At 46.7% G+C, this 18459-nt stretch overlaps 1 protein-coding gene across 7 annotated transcripts in view; it reads left to right on the top strand.

Annotated features, from left to right (window-relative positions):
* rassf8b (Ras association domain family member 8b) overlaps nt 1-18459 on the top strand; it is a 121417-nt gene that overhangs the window by 97627 nt on the left and 5331 nt on the right. For all 7 annotated transcript variants that reach the window (XM_043713360.1, XM_043713361.1, XM_043713364.1 and 4 more), the window contains 2 exons: nt 10345-11216; nt 14541-14682. In XM_043713360.1, the coding sequence (XP_043569295.1) occupies nt 10345-11216; nt 14541-14682 (1014 nt within the window). The remainder of the gene's footprint in view (nt 1-10344; nt 11217-14540; nt 14683-18459) is intronic.

Genomic DNA, 18459 nt, shown 5'->3' with positions numbered 1-18459 from the left:
GGGGGGGGGGGGCAGTGGCTCATTCGGAGAGCTAATCCAGACAGAATGGGCCGAATGGTCTCCTATTGCACTGTAACAACTTTCTGGGAACATCACTGCAAATCCTCCTTCAGAATGTAATCTTGTGTTCAGTTTAAATGAGAGGCAGAGATAAAAGGGGGGGGCAGTGGCTCATTCGGAGAGCTAATCCAGACAGAATGGGCCGAATGGTCTCCTATTGCACTGTAACAACTTTCTGGGAACATCACTGCAAATCCTCCTTCAGAATGTAATCTTGTGTTCAGTTTAAATGAGAGGTCAGAGATAAAATTCAGAACCTGAATTGAGCAGTGTGAAATAATAATCAAGGTCACCGATTTGCAGTTTCCACAAACATGATCAACATTGTTTATCAAATCTGAACTGTAAAGAAATTCCAGTCACACTTCCTGGATAATCTTTAATTAAAATGCTATTTGCTTGTCCAAGTGCCAAAGCTCTGATATATTGTAACAGAAGTAAAGATGTGTTTAGACAGTGTTTCGTGACTTCAAGATGTCCCGAACTACATTCTAACCAAATGAAATAATTTTCAAGTGTTGGACTAGGCCATTCAGCCCCTCAAGCATGCTGCACCCTTCTAGATCAGGGCTGATTATCTACAACAATGCCATATAGCCACACTATCCTCATATCCATTAATGAGATTGGTATCTAAAAATCCCGGTCTTGAATATACACAGTGACTATTAATGTTGTAATGTAGAGAACACAGTAGTCAATTCACACACGGCATAATGTGTTTTCGGAATGTTTTGAAAGGATGTGGTGCCACTGTCTAGGCCAGCATTTATTGCCCATCCCTAGTTGTCCTTGAGAAACCGGTGGTGAGCTGCCTTCTCGAACTGCTGCAGTGTCTGGTCTAGGTACGCCCAAAATGCTGGTGTTCCAGGATTTTGACCCAGTGACACTGGAGGAACAAAAATATATTTCCAAGTCAGAAAGGTGTGTGCCTTGGAGAGGGTGTTGCAGGCATCGGTATCCTGTGGATATGCTGCCGTTTGTCCTTCTAGATGGAAGTGGACGTGGAAATATAAAGTGCTGTCAAAGGAGTCTTGAAGACTGACTGCAGTGCATCGTGTAGCTGGTACTTTCTGCTGCTAATGAGGCTTTGGGGTGGAGGGAGTGAATGTTGAAGGTGGTTGGTGGGGTGCCAGTCCAGAATGGTGTTGAGCTTCTTGAGTGTTGTTGGAGTTGCACTTATTTCTTCACACTCTTGACTTGAACGTTGTTAATGTGGATCAGAAGGTGAATTGCTCATTGCAGGCTTCCTAGCCTCTAACCTGATCAGCTACGTGACTAATTCAGTTCAGTTCCTGCTCAATGCTCACTCTATCAATGTTGATCATGGGGCGATGGTAATGTCAAAGGCAATGGTTAGATTCTCTCTTATGGGAGATATTCATTACCTGATATTTAAGAAGGATAAATATTATTTGCCATTTATTAGCCCAAACCTGGGTATTGTCCAAGACTTGCTGCATAGGGACATTGGCTTCTTCATTATCTGAGGAGTGGCACATTTGCACTTCATCATCCCCATTTCTGACCTTATGATTGAGGGAAGGTCATGAAGCATCTTAAGCTGGTTGGGCCTCGGACCGTACCCTGAGGAACTCCTGTAGAGATATGCTTGAGCTGAGATGACTGACCCTCCAATAGGGGTTCTTCCTATGTGCCAGGTATGACTCCAACCAGTGGAGAGTTTTCCCTCTGATACCCATTGATTCCAGTTTTGCTAGGGCTGCGTGATGCCACACTGAGTCAAATGTGGCCTTGATGTCAAGGCCTCTCTCTCGCCCACCTCCCCTCTGGAATTCAGCTCTTTTTGTCCATGTTTGAACCAAGGCTGTAATGAGTGGCCCTGGCAGAACCCAAACTGGGCATCACTGAGCAGGTTATTGCTAAGCGGGTGCTGCTTGATAGCATTGTTGATGACTCCTTCGATCAAGTTACTGAGGATCAACAGTATACTGATGGGGTGCTAGTTAACCAGATTAGATTTGTCCTGTCTTTTATGTACAGGACATAACTGGCAAATTTCCACATTGTTGGGTAGATGCCAATATTGTAATTGCACTGGAACAGCTTAGCTAGGACAGTGGCAAGTTCTGGAGCACAGGTTTTAAGTACTATTATCAGAATATTGTCAGGTTCCATCGCCTTTGCAGTATCCAGTGTCTCCAACTTTTTCTTGATATCACATAGAGCCAATCGAACTGATGGAAGGCTGCTATCTGTGATGCTGGGGACCACTGGAGGAGGCCAAGATGGATCAACCCCGCAGCACTTCTGACTGAGGATTGCTATAATGTTTCAGCCTTATCTTTTGCACTGAGGTGCTGGGCTCTTCCATCATTGAGGATAGGGATATTTGTACAGCCTCTTCCTCCAGTGAGTTGTTTAATTGCCCACCACCATTCACGACTGGATGTGGCAGGACTGCAGAGTTTCAAGTTAATCCATTGATTGTGAGCTCGCTTAGCTCTGTCACCTGCTGCTCATGTTGTTTGACATGGAAGTAGTCCTCATTTTTGGGTATGTCTGGTGCTGCTCCTGGCATGCCCTCCTGCCCTCTCCATTGAACCAGGGTTGACCCCCTGGTATGATGGTAATGGTTGAGTGGGGGATATGCCGGGCCATGAGGTTACAGATTGAGCTGGAGTACAGTTCTGCTGCTGTTGATGGCCCGCAGCGCCTCATGGATGGCCACTCTTGAGTTGCCAGAACAGTTCTGAATCTATCGTACATAGCACAGTAAGGTCACACAACATGAGGGACGGTTTCCTCAGTGTGAAGGTGGGACTTTGCCCTGGTCTGGTTTCTCCTGCCAGTACTCTCATGGACACATCCACCTACAACAGGAATGTTGGTCCACACCTGCTCCAGGCCCAGTTCCCCAGCTATGTCCTTTTGGACTTGGTCAGTTTGGTCAATAGTGACTTCTGCATTTAGACGTTGATAGACTTCTCCTGAACTGCATTCTGGGTACTTACCGGTCTCAGTGCTTCCTCCAAGAACTGTTCAACGTGAAGAAGTACTGATTCCTCAAGCGAGGGGTAATCCGCAGCAAGTATCCTTACTCAGAGTGCCATGAGCCTTCATGGATTCTGGAAGAATGAGGGGGGGTGGAATCTCATATAAACATATAAAACCCTAATGGGAGTGAACAGGTTTGATGTGGGAAAAATGTTCCCAATGTTGGGGAAGTCTAGAATTAGGGGTGACAGCCATTCAGGACTGAGCTGAGGTGGAATTTCTTCACTCAGAGTTGTGAACCTGTGGAATTCTCTCCCACAAGAGGCTGTTAGGGCCAGTTCATTGGATATATTCAAAAGGAGGCTGGACATGGCCCTTGTGGTGAAAGGGATCAAGGGGTATGGGGAGAGGGTGGGAATGGGTATTGAGATTGCCATGGTCATACTGAATGGTGGAGCAGGCTGGAAGGGCCGAATGGCCTACTCCTGCTCCTATTTTCTATGTATTATTTTTTCTATTCTGCTCAATTTTCTGTGCACCCTCTCTAATGCCTTCACATCCATCCTAAAATGAAGTGGAAGCAATACACCCAACTGAGACCAAAAAATACATGTTTGACACAACTTCCTTGCCTTTGTATACCACCCCGTGGCTCAACACTTCAACCCCCCCTCCCACTCCGCCAAGGACATGCAGGTCCTTGGACTCCTCCATCACCAGACCATGGCAACAGGACAGCTGCAGGAAGACTCAGCACTGCCTTCCTAACCTGCAATCTTCTTCCTGACCTCTCTGCCCCCACCCCACTCCGGCCTATCACCCTCACCTTGACCTCCTTCCACCTATCACATTTCCAATCCCCCTCCTGCAAGTCCCTCCTCCCTACCTTTTATCTTAGCCTGCTGGACACACTTTCCTCATTCCTGAAGAAGGGCTCATGCCCGAAACATCGATTCTCCTGCTCCTTGGATGCTGCCTGACCTGCTGCGCTTTTCCAGCAACACATTATCGGCTCTGATCTACAGCATCTGCAGTCCTCACTTTCTCCTCTTTGTATATTCTACCTCCACTTATAAAGGTAATGCTCCCTATGCTTTATTAAGAGCCCTCTGAACTTGTCTCTATCAATGGTTTTCCCAGTTCCAGGGCCTGTACTGCGTTGTATTGTTCTATGTTCTATGTTCTATGTTCTCTGCCCTATCCCCTTAGAATTTTACCCCATTTTTTATTGTCTTTCCACGGTCTTCCCAGCAAATCTCTGGACATTTCTCTACACCGGATTTCATCTGCCACCAACTAGTCTATTTCTGACATTCTACAGAAGGCTGCTGACAGTTCACAATACCCCAAAATGTTGTATTGTCCACATGTCCTGAAACTGAACCATGTACACCAAGGTTTCAGCCATTAGCGTAGTCAGCTATAGCAACTGTAAGGTTTGATCCATGATCTTATCCCTCTCGGATGTTAATCTGACGTAGCTACGATGCTGGAATCTCTTTATTCTCAGGTAGATGGGAGGCACCCAGGCAGAATCCCCATTGTAGCAGACTCCGAGGAACTGTAAAGGAGATTGAAGACTCCACAGGAACCTTCCGAAAGTAAATCAGAAAAATCCGGAATTAAGTCAATAATGCTGAGGAAAGCTTACACTGTTGGGGATATGGAGAAAATGAGGACTGCAGATGCTGGAGAGTCAGAGTCGAAAAACGTGGCGCTGGGAAAGCACAGCCGGTCTGGCAGCATCCTAGGAGCAGGAGGGTCGACATTTTGGGCAAAAGCCCTTCATCAGGAATGTGGGCCAAAAGCAGGTGCATGGAGCTAGGCCGCATCCTGGTCACACTCTCGTTGAATGGTGTAACAGCCTCAAGGGGTTGAATGGCCAGCTCCTGCGTAACTGTTAAACTGATCACATATTCCCAGCTACACCACTCCCGTGGCACCTTCCAAATACCCAGCCTGAATTCTCCTCCCCACTACATTCCTAACATTGTATAACTTACCTGGCATCCTAGCCAGCTGGCACCTTATTGACTTGGCACTTTACGCCCCTCCTCGCCAGCCCCTAATCTCCCACCTGCCTTAGGTACATACTGTTTGACAGCAAAGCGGCTATGACTCAGGACCTTTGCGTTTCAGAAGATGGCAGCGGTCTGTGTGAAAAGGGACAATGGTTTGCCTTGCTCTCACACACAGTCCCACATTACGAAAGGACTGTTAGAATGGAGGCGAAAGTGAGGACTGCAGATGCTGGAGATTAGAGTCAAGATTAGAGTGGTGCTGGAAAAGCACAGCAGGTCAGGCAGCATCCGAGGAGCTGGATAAATCGACGTTTCGGGCAGGAGCCCTTCCTGATTAATCTTGTCAGAATGGAGAGACAGCTGTGTGTTTCTGAGGGAGCGACCCCTGAGCAGTACCTTCTCTCACAAATGCAGAGCTCCCTTCTTCCATTCAGCGACAAGAGTGGCAATCTGAACAAGACTGTCGCAGCTCGAACATCTTTGTTCCTTGTGGTTTCTCTTAATGGGAGTCTGTTTGCAAACTCGTCATGAAAGTGCTTCTTGGACTGTTCATTATCTTTCAGGTGAAAGTGTGCACTGCAGATGCTGAAGATCGGAGTCTAAGTGTGTGGTGCTAGAAAAGCACAGCCGGTCAGGCAGCTTATGCCCGAAATGACGACTCTCCTGCTCCTGGGATGCTGCCTGACCAGCTGTGTTTTTCCAACACCACACTCTTTGACCCATTATTTTTCAGTTCACCACAGGTGAGCGCACTGCCACTTCCAATCCACTGGCAAGTAACCTGTTCTGACAAAAGTCACCAGTAAAAACTGACGTTGCCTCAGTGTAGAAAGTGCTGATTACAATGGCCACCAAATGTGAGAATGATGTGTCCTTTTGTACAGCCTAAGACCAGGGTTTAGATCACAGCTTGTCAGTACATTTCTTGCCGAATATATTTGTTGAAGGCGAATTGATGCATGAACCTACATTAAACAGCTTAAAATCTTTATTTGAGTGGAAGGCTTTGAATTGATTAGATTAGATTACTTACAGTGTGGAAACAGACCCTTCGGCCCAACAAGTCCACACCGACCCGCCGAAAAGCAACCCACCCAGACCCGTTCCCCTACATTTACCCCTGCACCTAACACTACGGGAGGAAACCGGAGCACCCGGAGGAAACCCACGCAGACACGGGGAGAATGTGCAAACTCCGCACAGTCAGTCGCCTGAGGCGGGAATTGAACCCAGGTCTCTGGTGCTGTGAGGCAGCAGTGCTAACCACTGTGCCACCGTGCCGCCCAATTGGGTGAACCAAAACCAGAACTTGCTGGAAAAGCTCAGCAGGTCTGGCAGCATCTGTGGAGAGAAATCAGAGTTAACGTTTCTGGTCAAGTCATCCTGCCTCAGAACTGATAGCAGCTAGGTAAAAGTTGTTTTATATATATATATATATATTATGCAGAAGATGGGGTGGGGGGAGGGCATAAAGAAAAAATGATAAGTGGAAATAGAGCCCAAAAAAAGAGAAGAATTGTTGGGGCAGACAAATGTGTAAATAATGACCAGCCTGGGAGAATGAATAGCGGCTAACGGGGACTGTTAGTGTCTAATAATGGGGTGTGTGTAATAGCAGACCATGTGATAACAAGAGTTTTGACTCTGATGCGGAGCATCTGCAGTCCTCACTCTCTCCATGTGATAACAAGGCCTAGTGTGTGGGAGTTGAGGTAAGGACGTGGGGAAAAAGTGCCTCAACCCGTAAAATTGTTGAGCTCGATATTTAGTGCAGAAGGCTGCTGGCCTCCCAAGCGGAAAATGAGGTGCTGTTCTTCCATCTGACGCTGAGCTTCACTGGAGCACTCCAGCATACCTGAGCCAGAGATGCCAGCCAGGGAGCAGGGTGGGGTGTTAAAATGGTATTTTAAATGGTCTGACCCTGTGCTAATTGGTTTCCATGTAATTATTTGTGCGATGGGGTGACTTCCATTTGCAAACTTAACTGATCTCACTTTTGACCAAATTGAGGTTTTTTTTTGAAGATTGTAACATTTGAGGGGGTTGCGGGGGCGAGCGTGTGGGGGTGGAAATAAGGGGTTAGAACTGGGGATGGGAGGGTGTTTCAGAACACAATCTCCCATTTAAGATGGAGACGAGGAGGAATTTGTTCTCTCTGAGGGCTATAAGATTTGGGAATCCTTTTCCCCAAAGAGCAGTGGACATTGAATAAACTCAATGCAGAGTGAGACTGATTTTGATTGACGAGGGAGTGATGGGCTAATTGAGGGAGGGGGCATGTTGCAGGAGAGTGGCGTTCAGGTCAGGAATCCTCTCAGCTGTGATCGATGGAATGGCAGAATAGGCTCATGGGGCAAAATGGCTCACTTCTAGACCTTATGTTTCAGTTTGTTTGTTAAAAAGTGATTTTAAAGAATTCCCTTTATTTCGATACCACCTATCAAAATGTCCCAAACTGCTTTACAGCCAATTAGGTACTTTGGGTGTAACCCGAAACGTCAATTTCTCCACCTCCTGATGCTGCCTGCCTTGCTGTGTTCTCCCAGCCTCCTGCATGTCCCTCCTGAAGCTCTCTGGCTTGTTGTGTTCCTCCAGCCTCCTGCCTGTCCCTCCTGATGCTGCCTGCCTTGCTGTGTTCTCCCAGCCTCCTGCCTGTCCCTCCTGATGCTGCCTGCCTTGCTGTGTTCCTCCAGCCTCCTGCCTGTCCCTCCTGATGCTGCCTGCCTTGCTGTGTTCCTCCAGCCTCCTGCCTGTCCCTCCTGATGCTGCCTGCCTTGCTGTGTTCCTCCAGCCTCCTGCCTGTCCCTCCTGATGCTGCCTGCCTTGCTGTGTTCCTCCAGCCTCCTGCCTGTCCCTCCTGATGCTGCCTGCCTTGCTGTGTTCCTCCAGCCTCCTGCCTGTCCCTCCTGATGCTGCCTGCCTTGCTGTGTTCCTCCAGCCTCCTGCCTGTCCCTCCTGATGCTGCCTGCCTTGCTGTGTTCCTCCAGCCTCCTGCCTGTCCCTCCTGATGCTGCCTGCCTTGCTGTGTTCCTCCAGCCTCCTGCCTGTCCCTCCTGATGCTGCCTGCCTTGCTGTGTTCCTCCAGCCTCCTGCCTGTCCCTCCTGATGCTGCCTGCCTTGCTGTGTTCCTCCAGCCTCCTGCCTGTCCCTCCTGATGCTGCCTGCCTTGCTGTGTTCCTCCAGCCTCCTGCCTGTCCCTCCTGATGCTGCCTGCCTTGCTGTGTTCCCCCAGCCTCCTGCCTGTCCCTCCTGATGCTGCCTGCCTTGCTGTGTTCCCCCAGCCTCCTGCCTGTCCCTCCTGATGCTGCCTGCCTTGCTGTGTTCCCCCAGCCTCCTGCCTGTCCCTCCTGATGCTGCCTGCCTTGCTGTGTTCCCCCAGCCTCCTGCCTGTCCCTCCTGATGCTGCCTGCCTTGCTGTGTTCCCCCAGCCTCCTGCCTGTCCCTCCTGATGCTGCCTGCCTTGCTGTGTTCCTCCAGCCTCCTGCCTGTTCCTCCTGATGCTGCCTGCCTTGCTGTACTCCCCCAGCCTCTTGCCTGTCCCTCCTGATGCTGCCTGCCTTGCTGTGTTTCCCCAGCCTCCTGCCTGTCCCTCCTGATGCTGCCTGGCTTGCTATGTTCCCCCAGCCTCCTGCCTGTCCCTCCTGAAGCTCTCTAGCTTGCTGTGTTACTCCAGCCTCCTGCCTGTCCCTCCTGATGCTGCCTCGGTTGCTGTGTACCCCAGCCTCCTGCCTGTCCTATCTACAAATCTATGTAAAGGTTTCCCCAGCACTCTGATCCTAGCATGGTTCATAGCTCCGTCCTCCGCCTGCTCTCATCCCCCCCCGTCCTGATACCAGTAACCCACAAACCTGAATCCATTTACCCCCGCCAGTCTTTGTGCCACGCATTTGCCCCTCTAATCTTATTCACCCTTCCCTCACTTTGCACGTGGCTCAGTCGTCATCAGGAGGTAATTAGATGCAAGATGGCGCCGGATATGGTCGACTCCTTGTGAGCTCCTGTGTGCAGATCTAAGTTTCCTATTTCCTACTGTTGTTCTACACTCTTTAAACTTAATAGCATACTTTTAAAAAATTACTAATAAATATATTTTATCTAAACTCACAGGTTTGCGCCTGTACCTGTGTTTTTGTTTTTGCCGCTGATTACTTATTATTTACTGATCTATGCTATTTAAGATTAAATTAGATTACCTAGTGTGGAAACAGGCCCTTCCACCCAACTAGTCCACATCAACCCTCCGAAGAGCAACCCACCCAGACCCATTCCCCTACATTTACCCTTGACTAATGCACCTCACACTATGGGCAATTTAGCATGGCCAATTCACCTGACCTGCTCATTTTTGGACTGTGGGAGGAAACCGGAGCAAACCCACACAGACACGGGGAGAATGTGCAAACTCCACACAGTCAGTCGCCTGAGACAGAAATTGAACCTGGGTCTCTGGTGCTGTGAGGCAGCAGTGCTAACCACTGAGCCACCGTGCTGCCCAAACTCTCTGATCTGCCTGTATTGCTCACAAGACAAAGCTTTTCACTGTGCCTCGGTACATGAGACAATAAATTCAATTCAGTTAGTTCTGTGGTTCTGCTTTTTAATTTAATTCTGAGCTGCTCATCTCATTTCACAGAAGGTACCTCTGGCAGTGCTGCACCCCTTTGTTAATGTACCATAATGTCAGCTTTGCTGGGGGGGGCGGTTTTTTGTGCTTACGTTTCTGATGTGGGACTTCAAGTCACTGCTTCCTTGGAAGACAGTAAATCATATCCCAGAATTCCTGCAGTGTGGAAGCAGGCCATTCGGCCTATTGAGTCCACATCAACCTTTCGAAGAGTATCCCACTCAGACCTACTCCCCTGACACCCACCCTCACCCTATCCTGCATTTCCCATGGCTAATCCACCTGGCCTGTACATCCCTGCGCCCTACAGAGTAATTTAGCATGGCCAATCCACCCTAACCTGCAAATGTTTGGACTGTGGGAGGAAACCCATGCAGACAGGGGGAGACCGCGCAAACTCCATACAGACGGTCGCCTGAGGGTGGAATCAAACCCAGGTCCCTGACACTGTGAGGCAGCCATGCTAACCACTGAGCCACCGTGCCACAATCTGTGCCACAGCTGATACATTTGCGGTGACCAAAGAGTTCCTAACCGTGTTTCTGATTTTAAAAATGTTGCTGCCTTTTGCCTGTGTGAGCAAAGACGCGTACCTGTGTAATTGTCAAGGAGTTTAAAATGCCCCAGAGCAACTTTATTCTACCTTTAACACTTACTTTCTGACTCCTTTGTGCTTCTTAGGAAGAACTGGCCGCTACACGCTCATCGAGAAATGGAGGGAGACAGAGCGACACCTAGCGCCGCATGACAACCCACTCGCTGCCCTGAATAAATGGGGTCAGTACGCCAGTGATGTGCAGCTGATATTACGACGCACTGGCCCTTCACTGAGTGAGCGACCCACATCAGACAGCTCTGGCCGGGGACCGGAGAGAACTCTGTATCGGCAGAGCCTTCCCCCGCTGGCTAAGCTACGTCCCCAATACGACGGATCATTAAAAAGGAAAGAACCGAAAAGGAAGTCATTGACTTTCACAGCGGGCCCGAAAGGGTTTGTCGACGTTTTCGGAAAGGGCAAGGACCAAGCTCTGGCCTCCAGAGGCCCGGTCAAAGAGTTGAAGAGGCTCGTTCTCCTACAAAGGGACAAGCTGCACACTCTTCAGAGCCAACTGGAATCCAATCAGCTGGAGACGAGGTACTGGGAAGGCAAGGCAAATCCCAGGATCGACGAGGAAATTCTGAGACTGGGCCAAAGGATCAAAAAGAATGAGATCGAGATCGAGGAGGAGGAGTTCTGGGAGAACGAGTGGCAGATTGAGCAGGAAAACGAAAGCCAGCTGAAGGAGCAGCTGAAAGAGGTGAAGCAGAGGATCAGGGACTGTGAGCAGAAGCTAAAGGACTACACACAGAAAGTTCAGGAGATGGAGAGCGGCATTGAAGCAGAGAAGCTGGAGCAGGAGCTGCGTGGGGCTCATGTCAATGAGGACGAAGTCACGGAGAACCTGATCAAAGTCCGAAACGATATCGAGCTCAAGTGCCAGCAGAGCGCGAGGCTGAAGAACAGCCTGAGAGCTGTGGAAAGGACTTTGGGACTAGCCAATAAAAAGTTTCAGGTAACAGAACTCGATGACCTTACAGTCTGCGCCCACAACCGTAGCACACTTAAGGAACACTTCTGTTATTTTCAAGAACTTGGAGAATACCTGAGAACTTGGAGAACTCTCTCCACTCTTAATCAAAAAGATAATATATTTTAACTCCTGTTTCTGACCTCAGTCCTTGCTACCTGTTAAGGGAGAGGGAGAATGAGAAATGGGGTATTAGAAACCAATAGAGCAGACGAGCCTTAGCTGCTGATAGTCCAGTGTCCTGAAAAACTTTTCACCAGTTCTCAGTACGTTTCCTTTCCCATCTCTTGACCATCCAGGTGTCTTCTTCAATTAGCATTGAGAACCAATCTCACAGTGTCAGTGCAGTTTTTCTGAGAACGTGTTAAATGTTTAAGCAATCTCTCTTTTTTAAAATGTTATTTCATGAGATGGGAATGTTGCTGACTCGGCAGCATTTATTGCCCATCTCTAATTGCCCACAGGGCAGTTGAGAGTCAACCAGATTGCTGTGGGTTTGGAGTCATATGTAGGCCAGACCAGATAAGCTTGGCAGATTTCCTTTCCATTTGTGAACCAGAGGAGCTTTTCCAACAATTGACGATGGACACATGGTCAACATTAAATGATGAGACCTTTTGGAGCATTGATACACAGAGGGATCTTGGGGTCCAAGTCCATGGCTCCCTGAAAGTGGCAACACAGTTGGATGAGGTGGTAGAGAAGGCGTACAGCATGCTTGCCTTCATCAGATGGGCCATCGAGTAGAAATATTGGCAAGTCATGTTGCGACTTTACAATCTTTAATTGGGCCATATTTGGAGTATTGTGTGCAGTTCTGGTTGCCACACCAGAAGGATCTGAAGGCTTTGTCGAGGGTGCAAAGGATGTTGCCAGAATTGGAGTGTATTAGCTATAAATAGAGATTGGACACACTTGGATTGTTTTCACTAGAGCGACAGAGGCTGTGGGGTGATCTGTTAGAAGCATATAATTTGAGAGGTGTGGAGAGGGTGGATAGTCAGTCCTTTTCCCAGGGGGCATAGTTTAAAGGAGATGTGCAAAGCAAGTTTTTTATGTCGAGCGTGGTAGGTACCTGGAGAGGTGGTATAAGCAGATACAATTAAGAGACAATTAGACACATGAACAGACAGACAATACAGAGGAATATGGACCATGTGTCAGCAAATGGGATTAATTTAGATCGGTTGGCATGGTCAGCACAGACATGGTGGGCTGAAAGGCCTGTTCCTGTGCTGTGCTGTTATTTTGAGTTCTATTAGTTTAATCCTTTATTCAAGATATTTATTGATTGTATATTTCCTCAATGGCCATGGTGAGATTCAAACTCAAGTCCCCAGAATATTAGCTGGTTGGATTGCTAGTGCATTGACTGAGGGAGCACATTCTGAGGTATTGAGGAAGCACTTACCTACCAGCTTACTCTGGGCTGCACTAACAGAACAAATCCTTTAATCGTCTTAAACCATTCTAAACTCAAAAGAACAATGCAAGTCATGGTGGGATTTGAACTCATAACCTCTGGGTTATTCTATTTCTAGCCGAACCATGAAGCTTCCGCATATCATTCAGTGGTTGCCATGTTTTTGGTAACTTTCATGTAAAAGAATTTAATTCATCTTCACAATCTGTTTTTGAGTCAGATTAAAATTTGAGCCGCCTGTTTTACTGTGACAAATGTTTCAATGTAATTAATTTAAAGTTGCCTTTTTGTCTGAAAGAAGCTGAATTAACCAAACATTATTAAAATGTAAAGAGAAAGTGAAAAATGTTACTCAAATTAACAGATAATTTGAAAAAAAATCTATTTTAAATCAAGAGGCTGTTCACCTTTAACTACTTCACATTCCTAATGAATTAAGAAACACAATTAAAGACTTTTCTTTCTATAAACCTGAACAAGGGCTTTAAATATAAGATAGTCCTTACAAGATCCAACCCAATACAGAGTTGAAAAGAAACCTCTTTACTCGAAGAGCAAAGGGAATGCAGAACTCACCTACACATGGAGTGGTTGATGTGAATAGTGCAGATGTGCTTAAATGGAAACTGGATAAGGAAAGTGAGGGACAGATCTGAGACAGGGAGATGAACTAAGGTGGGAGGTGGCCCAAGCAAAGGTTTAACACTGGCATTGAGCAGTTGAGCTCACAATGCCAGTTTCTGCACTGTATATCCTTGGCTCAGTGGTTAGCACTGCTACCTCACAGCACCAGGTACCTGGTTCAGGTCACTGTCTGTGTGGAATTTGCACATTTTTCCCATGTCCACGTGGGTTTCCTCCGGGTGCTCCGGTTTCCTCCTACAGTCCAACGATGTGCAGGTCAGGTGGATTGGCCACGCTAAATTGGCCCATAGTTTCACAGGTATGTGAAGGCTGTGTGGATGAGCCATGGGGAATGCAGGGTTACAGGGATAGGGTAGGGGAGTGGATCTGGGTGGGATGCATTTTGGAGGGTTGGTATAGACTTAATGGGCTGAATGGCCTCTATCAACAGATTCTATGATTCTCTGTAATTCTGTACTATCAGTTAGTCAAAATGCTGCTTGCAAAAGTATGTGTGATGGTTAAATGATCTCTAAAATCCAATAAAACAATTTAGTACAGTCATGTTCTAGTCGGGAATCATGAGTAGTGAGCATCAGTGATGTTATCCAAACCATTCAGTTCCACTTTTTGATATAATTTGTAATTTCCATCTTTACACATTATAAAGCGAAGACTTGAAACAAAAGCTCCATTCGACTTGTGCTCTTAATCATAACTCAGGCTGACCTTCCTTTGTGCAGTCTGTAATCACTCAGCCTTCCTCCAGTATCCTGTGTGGAAACACTGAACACAACCTCAAGAAAGAATTTGAAGGTCTTTTGTATCCCTTGCGCGTTTTCCAGAATAATTTGATACAGTCTTTATAAGAGGCCTAGAGAGCTGAAAGAGTGCTGCCTAGTGGCCAGAGTTTATAGCTACACCATGAGTCACTGAGAACACACTGTGAGGACATTGACAGAACAATTCCAGATTACAGCAAATGTTAACACAGAAATAGTAGCAATAGAATGGAAGGTTTGTGAACAAAATGTGTGAAATATCTACCATATGTAAACCAGAGTGCAATCCTAAAAATTTGTAAAGCATCAATTGAATTGTATTCCTTTGTAGTTTAAACTTCAGAATAATAGTGTTTGATATTCTGGCAGTATTTAATTGAGCTTGTGAGTAAGGCTAATCGCTGGGGTTTATGATTTGTTAAGATGGTTGATTTGTGTCCACATGTTGCAAAACTTTACAAACTCCTCCCGTCCCCACAGGAGAGAGAACTAGAGCTGGAGCAGCTAACCAAGGAGCTAAGGCAAGTGAACCTCCAACAATTCATCCAACAGACAGGAACAAAGGTTTCCGTACTGCCTGCTGAACCAACTGAAGACGAACTGCCTGCATCGCAAGAGCAAGGTGATGTTCTGTTTGTTATTTTCTATTTTGCTGTTTTCTATTTACTCGTACTGTGGTTTATTACACTGGGACAGTCCACTCGTGATGTGGGGATACTGGTGTTGGACTGGGGTGGAGAAAGTTAAAAATCGCACAACACCAGGTTATAGTCCAACAGGTTTAATTAGAGCGCTGCTCCTTCATCAGGTGGTTGTAGAGTATAAGGTTGTAGGGCATAGACTTTATAGCAAAAGTTTACAGTGCGATGTAACTGATATATTTTGAAAAAGACCTGGATTGTTTGTTGAGTCTCTCATCTTTTTAAAATCGGCCTGTGTTCCTGTCTGCTTTTTATCTCAGTCATATTCTAATCCGGTGCACTCGTCCCATTCCCAATATCCTTTCATCCTCCTTCTTCAACCTTTCTCTGACTGACTGCTTCATGTCGGAAGAGTGTGGCGCTGGAAAAGCACAGCAGGTGAGGCAGCATCCGAGGAGCGGGAGGATCGACGTTTCAGGCATGAGCTCTTCATAATGATTCCTGACGAAGGGCATATGCTCGAAGCGTCGACTCTCCTGTTCCTCTGATGCTGCCTGAGCCGCTGTGCTTTTCCAGCGCCACACTTTTCAACTCTTGACTGTCTAGCATCTGCAGTCCTCACTTTCTCCATATTGCTTCATGTTGACTCACTCTCTGTGTCAGGTTGTGACCTTCGGTGTGTAAAAATACACCACCTCTAACTTACACCTTTTACACTTAATCTTCAAATTACATCCTGATGTTCTTCTCTTTCTTTCTATCCTGTCCCACCATTTTGTAATTTTAAGTGTCTTTATCAAATTCCTTCTAAGCATCCTCGGTTGTTAAGAAGGCGGTACAATTGATTTGAACTATTGTGCTAAGGTTTTGTAGCTCTGTTTCCTGCCAACCAGTCTTCCATCCATGTGGCTTACACCATGTGCATTTCCTTTCCACAATAACACCGGACTGGAACCTCTACAAATGCCTCCAGGAAATCCAAATATAGACCATGAGTCGGGGCTTTTGTGGGACAGTGGTAGTATCCTTACCTCTGAGTCAGGAGTTCAAGTCCCAACTCTCCCAGAGGCATGTCATAGCATGCCTGAAGAGATAGATTAAAAATATAGGAGAAAGTGGGGACTGCAGATGCTGGAGAGTCAGAGTCGAAGAGTGTGGCGTTGGAAAAGCACAGCTGGTCAGGCAGCATCCGAGCAGCAGGAGAAGCCATGTTTCGGGCATAAGCTCTTCATCAGGAAATGGGGGGAGGCAGGGGTCTGAAAAATAAATAGGAGGGTGGGTCTGGTGGGGGAAGGTAATGGCAAGGCGATAGTTGGATGCAGGCGGGAGGTAATTGTGATAGGTCGGTGGAGAGGGTGGAGCAGGAAGATGGACAGCTCAAGAGGGCAGTGCTGAGTTGGAGGGTTGGATCTGGGATGATGCGGGGCAAGGGGAAATATGGAAACTAGTGAAGTCGATGTTGATGCCATGTGGGTGAAGGGTCCCAAGGGCAGAAGTTGAGGTGTTCGTCCTCCAGTTGGCGGATTTGGTGGTGGAGGAGGCTCAGGACCCATCTCCTCCCGTGCATGCTATTCTTTTGCAAGCTCCAATAAATTGTTTGAAAATGATTTCCTTTGACAAATTCCCTCTTCCTAATGACCTTGAGCTTTTCTAAGTGCATAGCTATAATTTTTTTATTTACACAGGGGATGAGGATGTTACTGACTAGGCCAGCATTTATTGCCCACCTCTAATTGCCTAGGGGGAGGTTTAAGAGTTAACCACATTAGCTGAGGGTCTGGAGTCACATGTAGGTCAGACTGGGTAAGAATGGCAGTTTCCTTCCCTAAAAGGCATGAGTGGTCCAGATGGGGTTTTTCCCAACAATCAGCAATAATTACATGGTCACTATTAGACCCTTAATTCTGGATTCTTTATTGAATTCAAATTCCACCATATGCAATGATGGGATTTGAACCCGGGTCCCTAGAAAATTAGCTGAGTTTCTGAATTAATAGTCCAGCAATAAGGCCACTAGCTCCTCAAATAATTTCTTTAAAGATTCAATCTAACACCTTCCTGGAGACCCACATCAACAGGTCTATAGTTCCCTGCTTACTATCTATCTACCTTGTTGAATGGAGGTGTAAGCTTTCTGGGATTAGCAGGGGTATCAAGGTGGTAAGGTAAAAGGGCAGGCTGGAAGCTTTCAGAACCTACCCCTTGCCTGCGAGCTTGGGGCAATTGGAGGCCCCTCAATGAAGTAGGCAGCATCCAATACCATATTCTTAAATTATAGCGCCATGCTGTTTTTAATTCCTCTGGAACCCAAGCCCTAAAATAACTTTATTCCATCACCTTAACCAGCCTTAAGACCATAAGACATAGGGGTGGAAGTAAAGCCATTCGGCCCATCGAGTCCACTCCGCCATTCAATCATGGCTGATGGGCATTTCAACTCCACTTACCCGCATTCTCCCCGTAGCCCTTAATTCCTTGTGACATCAAGAATTTATCAATCTCTGCCTTGAAGACATTTAGCGTCCTGGCCTCCACTGCACTCTGCGGCAATGAATTCCACAGGCCCACCACTCTCTGGCTGAAGAAATGTCTCAGCATTTCTGTTCTGAATTTACCCCATCTAATTCTAAGGCTGTGTCCACGGGTCCTAGTCTCCTCGCCTAACAGAAACAATTTCCTAGCGTCCACCCTTGATTGCCATGAAGAAGTGTTCATAGATTGTATTCATGACAGATTTCAAAGATAATATATTGTGAATCCAATTGGGGATCAGGCTATTTTGGATGTGGTGATGTGTAATGAGGCAGGTGTAATAAATTATCTTAAAGACCCCCTAGGAAAAAGTGACAACAACTTGGTAGAATTTAGTATTCAGTTTGAGAGGGATAAACTTGGGTTGGGAACAACTGTACTTAACTTAAATAAAGTGCAATAACAAAAGAATGAGGACAGAGCCTGTGGGAGTGGATTAGAAAAGGCATTCAGCAGCAAAAATAGAGGAACTAAGACAACTATTTAAGAAAATAGTCATGGCTCACAGCAAAGATGTATTCCAGTGAGTAAGAAGGATGCAAGGAAGTAAATAGCCAACCACAATTAATCAGAGAAGTTAAGAACAGCATTAAGGAAGGCTGAGGGATGACTTTGCAGAGATTTATAAAATTATGAGGGGTATAGATAAGATGAATAGTCAAGGTCTTTTCCCCAGGGTAGGGGAGTCCAAAACTTGGTTTAAGGCAAGAGGGGAAAGGTTTAAAAGGAACCCAAGGGGCAACTGTTTCACACAGAGAGTGGTGTTTATGTGGAATGAGCTGCCAGAGGAAGCGGTAGAGGTGAGTACAATTACAACATTTAAAATACATTTGGACAGGTCCATAGATAGGAAAGTTTTAAGAGGGATATGGGCCAAATGTAGGGAATTCAGTTTAGGAAACCTGGTTGGCATGGACGGGGTCTGTTTCCATGCCGTATGACCCTATGAAATAAAATAAACAAATAATTTGGTGAAGATTAGTGCCGATCAGGCAGCATCCAAGGAGCAGGAGAGTCAATGTTTTGTGTATAAGCTCTTCGTCAGGAATGAAGGTGTGACCCAAGGGGGCTGACAGATAAATGGGAGGGCTGTGGGACTGGGGGAAAGGTAGCTGGATATGCAATAGGTAGATGAAGGTGGGGTGAAGGTGATAGGTTGGAATGGAGGATGGAGCAGATAGGTGAGATGGACAGGTAGGACAGTTCAAGAGGGTGTTGCCAAGTTG

The sequence above is a fragment of the Chiloscyllium plagiosum genome, chromosome 23, assembly GCF_004010195.1.
Source record: "Chiloscyllium plagiosum isolate BGI_BamShark_2017 chromosome 23, ASM401019v2, whole genome shotgun sequence".
Lineage (NCBI taxonomy): Eukaryota > Metazoa > Chordata > Chondrichthyes > Orectolobiformes > Hemiscylliidae > Chiloscyllium > Chiloscyllium plagiosum.
The sequence above is the reverse complement of the archived record's forward strand: the minus strand, read 5'-3'. Positions and strand labels throughout refer to the sequence as shown.